Raw genomic sequence first — 15,246 nt, 5'->3', positions numbered from 1 at the left:
GTTAATTATTGATTTCTTACTAAAATAAAGTTTTTTTTTATTCATTAAGTAATTATTGCGAAAAAATTTACTTTAATAAAGCAATGAAACAAAAGATGTAAGATTTTGTGCGAAACGCACTTTAATATTTCGGGCTGTATAGCAACAGTGTGTGCTGAAGAATGCTAAGATGTATTAAGAGTCATAAAGTTGGTATTATTAACCAAAGTATTCGACCTTCTTCCCTACTTGTCGCATAAGTTAAGTGAAGCGACATAAACTGAGAATAAAAGTTTCTAAATACAAGCTAAATTGAAAAACAAATTTCCTACTATTTTTTTAGACCAACTAAATTTTTAATGGCATGCAATAATTTTATCAGAAATTCATAGCCGGAGCATTCCCCGAAACCTTAACATGAAATTTCAACAGAGCTATTATACATATTTGATAGCCAGTTTTCTTAACAAACTAAATGTTCATTTTGATTTTTCATTTAAAATGAGAGAGGAAAATCATAAATATCTATAATAGAATATAAAATATGTTATTGTTTTATACGAAATGCGTATGCGCCTAATATTCGCATGCTAAAAAGCTCCTGCATACACCAACATTACAAAACATGCAAGCAGACAAAAGGCAGCAAAAGCAAAAATACTCATACACAAACCCATGCACACACTCACACTAATATCAGACACACACTCACAGTCACACACACCGACAATCCTTTGGGTATCTTTGGTATTTCCTTGGTGTTTCTCACTTCAAAACAAAAAAATCTCTCTAATACCAGGTTGTCTATGTTGAACATGCACACCATCAGCACCACTACGATGAGCATAACGAAGACTGGGGTGGCGAATCGGGTGGCAGCTACTGGAAGCGTTCACTACAAACTGATCCATCATTGGAAGAGGCTGCGACGGATAGCTATCAGCCTGTGCCGCAAAATCAAGATCCACACTTCATGGCTTACCGTAGACAGTGGCAATGAGCGGAGCGGACGCAGCTATTACTTAAAGGGCTATCAATTTATATTGACATAGTTATATTTTAATAAATATTGTATTTTGTAGCATAATGTAAAATAATTGATTGTTGAGTAATGTTTTGTTGTAAAAAATGTCTAAATTTTCCAAAAAAATTGGTTTAAGAAATACCGTACAAGTAAATTGTTTTAAATATTTTATTCGTTCAATGAACAAAAACGGAGATAACAAAAATGTAAACAATTGAATGATGCCAGAATTTGTAAACTTATTATAAAATTAGTGGTTTAGAAAAATATTAGAAATTTAGCTTTAAAAAAATTATTAAGCTCGGATTACTTGAAGTGCAAAATTAATTTATTTTTATGGCTATGAGAATTGGAGTTTGAAAATTATACATACTTATAAGTATTTATTCTTACATTTAATATTTATTTATTAAGGGATCTGTACCCGATGAATTGACGCGTTTTAACCTTTAGTGTGCTCATGAGCGATAGAATAAACATTTGCCTGCAGCGAATGGAAAGAGGACTAAGAAAATATTTATGATATGTATGATTCTTCATCACGAATGAATTTGACTCTTAAGCCAGCAATCAACACTCCTAAAATGCTTGAAGCGCTGCATGATAGTGTATTGACCCATTTATGTAAGCTTATTTATTATTTGTTTCCATATTAAATTATGAGATATTATCCTACAAAATATGTCAACTTCTCATCTGTATGAACTGTGTTTTATTCATTTCATATTTATGTATATTTTTCGATGAATAAAAAACGACGAATTTTCAAGAGTTGTTGTGCGCAGCTGGAGAAGAAAATTTTATATCCAACATAGTTTTCAAAATTAAAATTTTCTTTCAACAAATTATTTTTATTTGCACAACATTGCATATATGCAACAAAAAAAGGTAATTTCCGTAAATATTATATCTCTTTATGAATCTAATATAATATTTATTAATGATTGTGCTCTAAACTCGTTGAATTTACACCTGCGACAAAAGGTATTAAAGAAAATTTACAGAATCTAAAAAAAATATTTTTTGTTTTGCTGGGATCAACAAATCATATAATTCGTTTCCTTTTGACCCGACGACATTTAGTATATCGTAGTTTTTCACTACTTTGCTTACCAGTCGATAAACGGTGCTCATTGAGAACAGTCATTGTCGATCGTTTGCGCATTAACAGATTAACTGTTGTTATCTTCTTTCTGTATTCTCGTAAAACTTAACCTACACGTGTTTTTCTTTGGTGTAAGATGGCGTCCTCCTCTGGAGGGAACCACTACGAGCTGCTTGATCCAGGAGACAGCGCTCGGAAATCTCCTAATCAGAAACGGAAAAAAAGTGAAGTGAATATCAACAGCACTACTTCTTTTCCACTATTAGGTCATAAAACCCCCCAATTTAAAGTGCAGTGCCCAAAATTTGTAATAATTAAAAGTACAGTGCCGGAAAAGCCAATTAACAACTTCAATATATTTCTTGTGTCGAAAGCACTTGAAAATATTTGTGCTGAACCGCCACAACAAATCTCCTTTACTCGTGACGGGAATTTGTTAGTGCTTACAAAAAACGACATGCAAACAAATAAATTCCTTAAAGCAAAAAACTTAGCTAACGTCTGTCCGATAATATCAGAATTACATCCAACCTTAAACACTGTCAAAGGTGTCATTTTTGCACCTTCACTAAGGCAACTATCCGATAAAGAAATTGTAGAAGGCCTTAGAGATCAAGCAGTAATAGACTGTCAAAAGATTAAAAAATTTGTTGATGGGGAGCTTGTGAACACCTCACTGCATATCATCTCATTCCAGAAATATGAAATTCCTAAGGAAATAAAAATTGGTTTTCTAATCTGTAAGGTCGAACCATATATACAAGCACCTATTCAATGCAAGAACTGCTTCAAATTAGGGCATACCAAAAAATATTGTAGAAGCGATGAAAAGTGCGAGGTATGCAGCGCAAATGTTCACGAGCCTACCACGTGCAAAGAGGTTAAATGCATTAACTGCAGTCATGCTCATAGAGCCAACAACAGAAACTGTCCCGTTATACAAGCAAGAGCAGAAACAATTAAAATAAAAACCATAACAAAATGTACATACAAAACAGCTATAGAAAAAGTCAAATCCCAAGGCAAAGTTTACGACATTCCAACAGAAACACTTGAAAAAGCTACAGAACTGAGAAAAAAACGTCTCTCTTCTCAATCAAAAACTATTCAAAACAACCAATCTAATAACGCACCTAATTCGAATAATGAGACAATTTACTCACTTCCCACTCACGGAAATCACACAAAAGAAAACGAAAACACTAACAAAAACTCAACAACAATTTCTACAAAAATATCAACACCAAATGAAATAAACAACAACAATTGCACCACTAATAACAAATTTTATTCTTTCTCAAAGCAATCCGACTCTTCAGTCATACAACAATACTTACAATATAACACCCCTCCCAACCTTGGCAATAGCCCTCCTAATTTGGATAAGCCGATGGAGTAAAATCTGATGTGGCGGGCTCAGGGCGGGAGCGACAAGTACCACTAGCTACGGCTATTGGTGGTTGTTGCTTCTGTCCTGGCCCGTCATAAGTCTGTCTCAAGTATATATAATTAATATATACTTGATGAGGCTTATTTTTCTCTCTATCCCTCTTATGGTCCTAAAGATTCTGCAGTGGAATCTGAAAGGTTACTATAATAATCTACATGAGCTTCAACTAATAATTGATAAATATTCTCCCGCCATCATAGCTCTCCAAGAAACACACCTAATTGCTCATTCAATTAACTTAAATAATTATGAATATTCTTTATGTAACACGCCAACGCAAGCAAATGCAAAAGGTGGTACTGCCTTATTTGTAAAGAAATCGCTACAACATAAGTTTCTACCATCAATCCCGAATATGTGCGCGGTGACTGCAATAATAAAAGCCGAAATTACATTTGCAATTTGTTCTATCTATATAACTCCTGGGGAAAATATACCATTTAGTGATTTACGTGCGTTTTGCGATAATAACCAGTGTGGCACAATGATTTTAGGAGATTTTAACGCTCATAGCAAATTGTGGGGATCGCCTCAAACAGATAGAAGAGGAACTGTCATAGAATACTTTCTATTAAATTCAAATATGTGTACACTAAATGATGGATCCCCAACCCACTTTTCGACTTTCACACATATAGATCTGTCTTTGGTTACCACACATCTTCGCCCTTTCTTCACTTGGGAAATTGACTCACACCTCCACGGTAGTGATCACTTCCCAATCTTTATTGAACTTTCTAAGATGGGAGATACATATAACTTAAACAGAGTGATTAACAAACTTACACGTTTTAACACCGACCAAGCAGACTGGGCCAAGTTCCAAACTAAACTCGAGACTCTTCGTGAACAATTTTTAGTATCCTCTAATATAAATAAAACTGCCGCGGTGTTCCACAGGCTTATTACTGTAGCAGCAAATGAATCGATACCACGTGCTACAAAACAGTTTAGCAAACGCACTACATACTGGTGGAGTAAGGATTTATCCAACTTGCGCAACCTAAAAACTTCAGCTTGGAGAGAGTTTAAGAAACAACCAACAGTGGTTAACAGAATAGCATACAAAAAAGCGAATGCAATTTTTAAGAGAGAATGTAAAGCCGCTAAAAGAATTTCCTTCACCAAATTCACTGAATCAATTAATCCACAAACATCTGTTAAGTTTTTATGGGGCAAAGTTAACAAGCTATACGGGAAGGCAACGCCGCTACATGTACGTGTATTGGAGACGGAAGAGGGGGGAACAGTGACAGACCCACACAACATAGCTCAAAGTTTTGCCAGTACATGGTCAGAGCAATCAAAAGACTCTAATTTCGCTAGCTCCTTTATCTCCAACAAATCAAATATTAATCTTTCCAGAAGTTATATAGTAGATACCATTGCCAACTTCTTAGAAGATCCAATAACTCTGATAGAATTTGATTCTGCTCTCAACACTGCCAAAGGTAAGTCCGCTGGCTTCGATAAAATATCTTACTCAATGCTAAAACACCTTCCATATGGCATAAAACAGAGGTACATCCAACTTTATAATGAGATTTTCCAGATAGGACATATCCCACAAGAATGGAAAACAGCGACAGTTCTACCCATTCTAAAGCCAGGCAAACCTAAAACAGAGGTTAATGGATACAGACCGATTTCCCTTCTGTCGTGCCCAGCAAAAATTCTCGAAAAGATTGTAGCTAAAAGGCTGACGTGGTTTTTATCTAGGAGAAAGCTGATAAGCCCGCATCAAATGGCATTTAAGTCAGGGAAAAGTACGTTAGATGCACTACTGCATATTGATAACCAGATTGCACAATCCATATCCAGGCGGCACCACATATCCATTTTATCAGTCGATTTTGAAAGGGCATATGACCGTATTGGGAAGCATGCAATCCTCAATCAACTGATGGAATGGAAAGTAGGACCAAAATTACTCAGATATATTCACTCATTCTTATCAAACAGAAAGTTCCGTATTAGAATTAACGGTATATATACAAAAACCTATCCACTTGAAAACGGTATACCTCAAGGCTCACCATTGTCAGTCATACTATTTCAAATTGGCACAGAACATATCAACAAAATAATGCTTGGGTAACCATGCTTCAACTATTGTATTTATGCAGATGACTTTTATCTGCTAGCAAAAATTAAGAGCGAGGAAGAATTCAAGAACAGATTAAAGTCCAAGAAATCTTGGACTGGTGCCATTACTCTGGTTCGCAGATATCTTTTCCCAAAACAAAATTATTACATGTATGTATGAAGACTAGCTGTAGATTAAGCGATCTCATTATAGATAATAAGCGAATAGAATATGTTAAGTCACTAAAGATACTAGTATTAGTCTTTAATAATAAGTATACGTGGTCGGCACACATAGAAGCCTTAAGAATATCATTATTTAATCGATTAAATCTCATTAAATGTCTAACATCATACCACAGTAGCGCTCATCCTAATAGCGTCATTAATATTACAATGGCGTTGGTGCTTTCGAAAGTTGATTATGGTCTCGCTATATACGGCAACACTTCGGAAAGACAACTCAATAAACTCAAGGGTGTTTACAATGCAGCAGCAAGACACAGCATAGGAGCTTTTCGCATTACATCTATAAAAAATATATATGCCGAGACTGGCATCCCAGATATCATCAGTAGATACGAAGAGATCACATCTAAACAAATCCCAAAAGTTATTTTGTACACGGATAAGCAGTTGGTCACTAATATAAATCAATTGGCCACAAGGAAACGAGACCTACGATTCCCCCCAGCTATATGTGCTATCATTAAAAATGGGTACACGAATGGCATTAGTATTAGGGCATACAAACTATACTCGCCTCAAAAACCCCCTTGGCATTTCAGTACAAACTCTATAGTCACGGACCTAATGCAGCTACCAAAATCAACAACGAATCCACAAGTCTTTATAACAACGTTTAAGGAAGTGGTTTCCAAATTCAGACTGCAAAACTGGAATCTAATTTATACAGACGGTTCAAAAACGGAGCATGCTACCTCGTTTTCAATTATTAGTAGGGACCTCCGACTTGAAAAACTCTTTCGTCTTGATGAAAACAGCTCTATCTTTACCGCTGAGACTCAAGCATTGCTAGGAGCCGTTAATACGTGTAAAGTAATCCAAGTAAAGCATCTGATTTGCTCTGACTCATTATCTGCCATAAAAGCACTGCTTAACATTCAACACAAAAACGAGACTATTCAAAAGATCAGAAATGCATTAATCCAATACCCTACTAAGATAAAAATAATGTGGATTCCAAGTCATGTTGGCATCCGTGGAAACGAACTAGCTGACGAAGCCGCAAAATTTGCTACAACAGCACCTATCATCACTCAAAAAACTATTAACAAAAATGACATCATAAGGTCAGTAAAATACCGCTACTCCCAAATAAATAGAAATAAATGGAGCAGATACATTGACGGGTACAAAAGTTTCAACGAAGAAGGATTAGCTATTAAATATCCATAAAATTTTTCCATAAATGAACTTATAAAATATACACGCTTAAGGCTCTGCCATACGCGACTAACATACAAACATATTATGGAGAAAATACCACCGCCAACATGTCAACTATGTCTAACCAGCGCACTAACTTTCGAACATTTAGTTTACAACTGTAGCTATATTAAGAGTAAGCAACTACAATTATTCAATGAAATATGTTTTCCCAAATTGTTAAAAAATGTTACCTCAGAAAACGTTACCAATACCATATTGCTCTTAAAAAGATGTGGCATTTATTATTCAATTTAAACAACTTTAATAATTATCTGATCAATCTATATTAGGCCGAGGACCACAGTTGTTAGTTGCCTAGTTTTACAGTTTATTTATGTAATTTAATTATGTAAGTAAATTTACTAAATAAATAAATAAAAAAAACAATACTTTGCTTACCAACCCAGAGAAGGTCTCATAATGAATTTCTTCTCTTAATTTATTGCTACAAATCGCCGGTTTACTGTTTCCAAATGACAGATGGTTTTTATGAGTAGATAGAATATGTTAGATTTGTAGAGGGTTGAACAGGCACTAAGTCAGGAAGACCATTGTACTACGCCCGTATAGATTATTACAGTGGAAAGAATAGAGAGACAGAATAGATACAGTATGGATGGTAAGGCGGATAAATTGGTTGGAGGTCACTCTCCCGCGAATTTGTTAGATTCATTGGTGAATCTTAAGAGACCCGGAAGACGAAGAGTATGAACTTTATCCATGCTCAGAACATCGCACCTCAACAGCCTAAGTCTGATTCTAGAGAACGCCGGACAGCTACAGAGAAAATGTTCTGCAGTGCCGTTATTTCCACGACAAGATAGGCATATTGGGTCGTCAATGACTCCCTTGGTAGCCATATGCTGACCACAGGCGTTGCCCCCTTTGATTACACCTTTCAGTACTCTTAGGCTCTTTCTACTAAGTTTTAGGAGAAAGGTCTATCATTTCCTGCTTGATTCTTTCACAAAGCTCTTAGCTACTCTACAGGAGCCCAACTCAGACCAACGTCTTCTGTGGATAGAGCTCATGAAGTCGTCAATCCTTAGTTAAACCGATGCTGAATTGACCCCTAGGAAGGGTTCAGTCCCAGTGGTATGCTTGCAGAGCTTTCATGAGATAGTTTATTGGCCAACTTGTTCAGTCAACACAATACCGCAGGGTCCAGGCACACAAATAAGACAAAATTTGTTATGTTTTGCAACACTATTCAGTCTTGCCTTACATTCGCCGACTAATTTCGAAGAGCAGCGTGTGTTAGGAAGGGCTCTCAGTGCAGCTTGACAGTCAATACAAATTCCAATACTATTACTACCCCGCCACTTTTTCTCAATTACCTAGTATGCTCCATTCAAAATGGCATAGACTTCCGTTAAGAATACCGTAGTCGTCTGTCCTGTAGCGTATGAGAACTAAGTACCATCCAGATTCGCTACCATCAGTATAGAAAGTGTGCTGAAATCGCGTTAATAGGTTCTCTGAACTTATGCATTGATCTCTATCTGGGATCAAAACGTCAGACTTTCTACCGCAGCTAACGTAAGGCACCCGATTTTCCGCTGGTGTGCACCGCTCCGACACCTGGGGGAATCTGACAGTATTTTTTTCGTTCCTGTAGACTCCATCTGACTTGAGTCTGTACGCCGGCTTTATGGCTTCCTTCCGGATTTGAAAATTTAAAGATTGCAAATTCAAGATGGCATTAAGGGCATCTGTGATACCCAAGCCCACACTTCTCTGTAGTCTGGTTAGAGGGTTTACACCTCATGACTTGTCGAAGGTTCTCTTTTAGTGATCGAGAGACCTTCTGCTCGACCTGCGTCTTCCAGGCAATCTTACAATCTGGTACTATCTCTAAGTATTTGACCTCAGAAGACATTTGCAGAGTTACTCCTTTCAAGATGGGTAGTAACAGGCCTTCCATATTGCGTTCGCCAGTGAAAGGTACCAAGATATTGTACTTTTTATAGGATTCACCGATGACCATGCAATCCGCACCAATGATGTATCTTGTTTAGGGATACCTGCATTTTATTGCATACAGAGAAGATAGAACAATGCGTTAAATTTATTGAAACTTATTTTGGAAATGGTCGATCTCTAAGAACAACATATCGCAAAACTCAAGACTTTTGTGATGGAAATAATCGTCCGAATGGGTCGAAAATTCAACGGTTGGTGAAATGTTTCAAGAAACTGGTACCGTCAAAGATATAAAAAGGACTGGCAGACGTTCTGGAAGTTCTATTGACATTATTACTGCTAGTGCAAAGTGTTGCTGACCGATCTACAACTAACAACATCGATATCTCGGCGTTCTCAATAATTAGGCATTCATGAATCGACTGCTTGTCGGATTTTACCTGTAGACGTGCTCATGTTTAAATGGTGTCATTTTCCGCAAATAATTTTTAGGAACCATATTTTGAATAAAAATAGTGAAACCAGAAAGAATCTAAGTTTTTGCATGCTTTATTTTGAAACAACATCTCGGCGCTTCTTTTTAGAGACCTTTTACTACTGGAAGTTGCATATAAACTTGACACATCAGAACTTTTAACAATTTTGACACTTCTTGTTTCTTCTATGGCATTTTAGAAATATGTTTGTACAGTAAAATTTTAACGTACAAACGATACACAGTCGCAGAGTGCACGGAAATTTTATTTGGAAAATAATGCTTCGAATAACTCAACCTAACGTGAAGCAAAGCTCAGAAAAAATTGTCAGTCCTGGGACACTGAAACTTCTCGAAGTATGCATGAACGATCACTGCGTGGTGTTAAAGTTACTGTTTGGTATGGAGTGCATGTTACGAACATCATCGCGCATTATTTTGCCAATATGGTGATCGTTTGGTGGATTGCTGCACTCAAGACAATTTTCGCTAGGCGACTCAAAAAATAGCGATTTTAACTGCCCTCTTATGTCGCCCAACTTGAGAGCTACCGGGGTTTTTCTTGTAGGGCTACTTAAAGGTAAAGGTGAGCACTAATAAACTTCGACCCATTATCCCATCCGATTCTCCTTGAAGATGTATCAGAATCTTTGTGTATGGTAATCTATGTAAGAGCTGGGCATTCAATTCCCACACATAGTAATTTACTAAATGGAGCCGCGCTCGAAGCCGATATGTCCAAACTGCAATAGACTGATTTATCAGAGCATTGGACTAAGCTATATACCAACAACAGTTTTTGGCAACAGCAAACCCTCTTAAATTAGCAAACTCAGATAATATTACCACTATCTTAAAATTTCAAATCATAACTAATCTAAATATATAAATTTTTTGTTACCTTTCATCCCTTAATATCACTAAGTTGTTCATACTTAATGTAAATCATCTCTAAAACAGCCTTATGAGTATATATCTAGAGCCGAAGGCCTTAGTAGCCAGCGCTCATTTTAAATTTTAGTGTATTGGTTATTCATAACTATTGTTCTTGCATATAAATAAATAAATAAAATAAACCTCAAATACTTGACTCTCTGAAAATTAACGGATAACCCAAGGAATTCTTTCAAATGTCATGGGAAATGCAGGCAAAGAGTTAAAATATGCTTTACTGAAATTTGTGACCGTCTTAATGAAATTATTTACGCACATTGACCCAATAAAGATCATTATATCAAATAAAATCGAAATAAATGCATTTACTCTGTACTGAAAAATACTTCGTACGAAAAGTTTCAAGAAAAAATCATATCCATTACAATACAATGTGAAAGCCTCCTTTCTACTTGTTCACAGCTGTTCATAGGCGCATAGATACATACTAGGTTGCTCAGTAAGTTCTGCGGTTGGATAAAACATGCCGTTGCTACTAGCCAACATTTTTTTTTTTGTTATGTTGGTACACTCTTCTTATGAATCTATGTGAAGTTTTACTTCAATCTATCAATTCATTCTTTGTTAACAAATCATTTAGTATCGACGTGTCACAGTATTTTCTATAATGAAAGAAATCAAGTATTGAGCAGTGATTGCATTTTTAGTTTTAGAAGGTTTAAGAGCAAAGGAAATTTCTGATCGAATGTTGAAAAGGTGTAAGAACTTTTCGCATTCAGTTAGTATAGTAGAGAGATGGGTTGTTGAATTTAAACGTGGTCGTACAAGCCGTGAGGGCTATCCACGTCAAGGTCGTCCAAAAACAACAAGAACTCCAGAAATCGTAGAAGAAGTGCAGGCAATATTAATATAAATACTTATGTATTGGATTTCAGAAAGCTGTGTGCACAATGGGTGGCGCAATAGCTTGCAATGGAGCAAAAACGCAACTTTCTCAGCAACATTTAGAGCGGATGGATGAGTTCATGCGTCGATTCATCATTATGAATGAGACTTGGGTATATCACCATGATCTTACATCAAAACAAGAGGATAAAGAGTGGTTGTATCTAGTTCTTCGACTCCGAAACGAGTTCCAAGAAGGTGAAGTATCAGTTTTTTGGGATGCAAAGGGAATTCGTTTGTGAATTACTCCGAACTCGTGAAACAATAAATTTTGAATATTATTGTAACCTTTTGAGCAGCAGAAGGAAAAAATATCCGATTTGCAAAACACAAAAATTATTTTTTATCAGGACAATGCACCGTGTCACAAGATCATTCCACATAACTAAAATCCATGAATTAAATTTCGAATTTTTAGATCATCCATCGTATTCTCCAGATTTGGCCCCTAGCGATTTCCATTTGTTTCCAAACCAAAAAAAATTCATGCGTGGAAAGCTTTTTTCACCAAAAGAAGAGGTCATAACAGTTATTGAGGCGTATTTTGCAGCTCTTCCAGATTCTCACTTCAGGGATAGAATTCACAATTTGGAATCTCGTTGGAACAACTGTATTGGTGTTCATAGAGACTGTACTAAATAATAAAGTGTTTTCAAATCATAAACTTGTGTTTTTCTTATCGAACTGCAAATCTTATTGAACAACCTAGTATTTTTACACATTCTAAGTAATTGTTTTATGGCCTCCAGCAAATTATAAAATACATTACTGGCATTCCTAAATTAAAACATTTTTCTGTTTATTTTTATTCAGCTATTCCACATTCTATTGGCCCAATTTTAAGCGCAGTACATTCATAAAATACCAAATAAGCGTAAACGCAGCGTTTGGTTCCTGATGTTCCGTTAGCTCCCCTGCTAACTCAGTTCTGCCCGTAAAAAGAAATTGTCAAATTCTTTAATTCACAAACCCAAGCGGAAGCTCACTACTACATACATCTATTATGCAAATAATTAGGTATGCATGCAAGTTTGCATAGTTTGTGAGGTGAATACACTTTGCGTACATAATTTGCCTGTATCCAGGCACTTAATTGTCTGTTCTCCTTTTCCGACTCGTTTCGCGAATAAGTTTTGTGGTTTATTTGTGCTTCTTTGGTTTTTTATTTATATTCCAGCGGTGTTTCGAAATTTGAACGTTATTCGCGTGTATTTGCAATCAATTTCAAAGTAAAAGGTATTCACAAATATTTTCTTGTATTGTTATCTATTTGTTGTTATAGTCCATTTCACAACTTGCTAATGCCGTTTGTGAAATTGTTAGGGATTCTAGGGGAAAGCTAAAAAAATGAGACGATAAAGCAAAATCATCGACAAGTATAGAAAACAGGCCAATTTGTCTGAGAGTGTATTCGAAATACCATTAAACACTTTTATTTGTTTGTTTTTTGAATATTTTATCTTTTTGGAATTTGGCCATTGTAGTATTTACGCACAGTGTGAAGAGTTTAGGAAATAATTGTGGACTTGAACTATATTTCTATAGGCATTGCATGTGGTAAAAATTATGAGAATTTAACCTTTTATGTTTGTAGTAGAAGTTATCTCTATGTAATATAGAAGTTTCCTTTTGAAATTATACTTAAACACATATTTTGAATGGCAATTATGCAGCTTGGGGTATTAGGGTTTTGAGTGATGAATTATAATAGGTCTATTTATAAGTTCGTGCGGTTTTACAACAGATGGCGTAACTTGATTATTATTCCATCGATCCACATTTCCAAACATTCATTGGAGAGCTACTGTCGTAAGGCACAAACGTCAGTATAAGTTTTTTATTTGAAGCGTAAACAACAATATTTTTACCACACTTGAAAATGTCGAATTTCGTGCCAAATAATGTGTTTTTGCGGGGAATTCTTCTTCATTATTTTAATATGAAGAAAAAAGCAGCCGAAAGTCATCGTATCTTGGTGGAAGTTTATGGTGAGCATGCTCTATCTGAGCGAACGTGCCAGAAGTGGTTTGCACGCTTTAAAAGTGGTGATTTTGGCTTGGAAGACGAAGAACGCGAGGGTGCGCCGCCAAAGTTCATGGATACCGAATTGGAGGAATTGCTCGATCAAGATCCGGCTCAAACGCAAGAAGAGGTTGCAAAAACTTTGGGAGTTGATCAATCAACCATTTCCAAACGTTTAAAAGCCATGGGAATGATCCGAAAGGTAGGCCATTGGGTGCCGTATGAATTGAAGCCAAGAGACGTTGAACGCCGTTTTATGGCATGCGAACAACTGCTTCAACGGCACAAAAGAAAGGGTTTTTTGCATCGAATTGTGACTGGCGATGAAAAGTGGGTCCATTACGACAATCCAAAACGTCGGGCAACGTATGGATACCCTGGCCATGCTTCAACATCGACGTCGGCGCAGAATATTCATGGCCTGAAGGTTATGCTGTGTATCTGGTGGGACCAGCTGGGTGTTGTGTATTATGAGCTACTGAAACCGAATGAAACGATTACGGGGGATGTCTACCGACGACAATTGATGCGTTTGAGCCGAGCACTGCGAGAAAAACGGCCGCAATACGCCGATAGACACGACAAAGTTATTTTGCAACATGACAATGCTCGGCCACATGTTGCACAAGTGGTCAAAACATACTTAGAAACGCTCAAATGGGATGTCCTACCCCACCCGCCGTATAGTCCAGACCTTGCGCCATCCGATTACTATCTCTTCCGATCGATGCAACATGGCCTGGCTGACCAGCACTTCCGTAATTACGATGAAGTCAAAAAATGGATCGATTCGTGGATTGCGGCAAAACCGACCGAATTTTTCACAAAGGGAATCCGTGAATTGCCAGAAAGATGGGAAAAAGTAGTAGTAAGCGATGGACAATATTTTGAATATTAAATTTGTAACCATTTTACGTCAATAAAGTTTCAAATTTCGAAAAAAACCGCACGAACTTATTCATAGTCCTATTACTATGCAAATGTTTTCTTCGTGCTTGCTTACAGATTATTAATATTGAAATTTTTGCCCCCTTAGATGAAATTTTCGTTCACATTTAAGAATAATTGTGGCTTTCTCCCGGCAATTTCAATTGTATCTAGTTTGTATACATAAACTCTATATTTGTGGTAACCCTACAGAAAATAGTCCTAAGGCCTTTTAATTGCACGGTCTTGGCTGTTACATTGCTGCTGAATAGCGCAAAACTATTCTTCTTGAACCGGCCGTTCGAACGCAGTCGAATGCGAATTGGTGGCGAATTTATGTCTTGACATTTAAGATCTTAGAAGACTTCCTACATAGTCCCATTCTTCATAGGGATGATATACTATCACCCAAACCAATACTCTTCAGGAACTTCCAAGTTATAGTTAATGAAGGTGCAGACTGGAGAACTAATTCTATCACTTTCAAACCTGGCTCTCAGCTATGGTTATCTGATGGGTCCAAATTGGAAAATAGTAGAACAGGGGCAGGAATCAATGGGCCTAAATTCAAAAAATCGATTCCGATGCTACTCTACCCAACAATATTCCAGGCAGAAATACATGCCATTGAAATATGTGTGAGGGAATGCCTTAGCAGGAAAATGAGAGTTACTCACATCTACATACTTTCAGATATCCAAGCGGCTCTAAAAGCCCTTCTATCAAGAACTATCACCTCTAAATTGGTAAATGATTACCTAAACCTTTTCAACACGTCAGGAAACCTCAACATAATAATACTAGGCTGGATTCCGGGACATGAAGGACATGAGGGAAAAGAAATGGCTGATGACCTTGCAAAACAAGGAGCAAATATGCAACTTACTGTCCCTGAGCCCTTCTGTGGACTCACAAAAAGCCACATTAATGAATTGCTTAGGAAATGGGAAGAAAGGAAATTTGCT

General features: G+C 36.6%; 1 protein-coding gene across 1 annotated transcript in view; it reads left to right on the top strand.

The window, feature by feature from the left end:
- Positions 1-1,813, top strand: part of LOC128862255 (uncharacterized) — a 47,353-nt gene extending 45,540 nt beyond the window's left edge. The window contains exon 6 of the mRNA XM_054100778.1: positions 779-1,813. Within this exon, the coding sequence (XP_053956753.1) occupies positions 779-979 (201 nt within the window). The 3' untranslated portion in view covers positions 980-1,813. The remainder of the gene's footprint in view (positions 1-778) is intronic.
- The last annotated feature ends 13,433 nt before the right edge of the window (positions 1,814-15,246 follow it).

Source organism: Anastrepha ludens, chromosome 4 (genome assembly GCF_028408465.1).
Source record: "Anastrepha ludens isolate Willacy chromosome 4, idAnaLude1.1, whole genome shotgun sequence".
Lineage (NCBI taxonomy): Eukaryota > Metazoa > Arthropoda > Insecta > Diptera > Tephritidae > Anastrepha > Anastrepha ludens.
The sequence above is the reverse complement of the archived record's forward strand: the minus strand, read 5'-3'. Positions and strand labels throughout refer to the sequence as shown.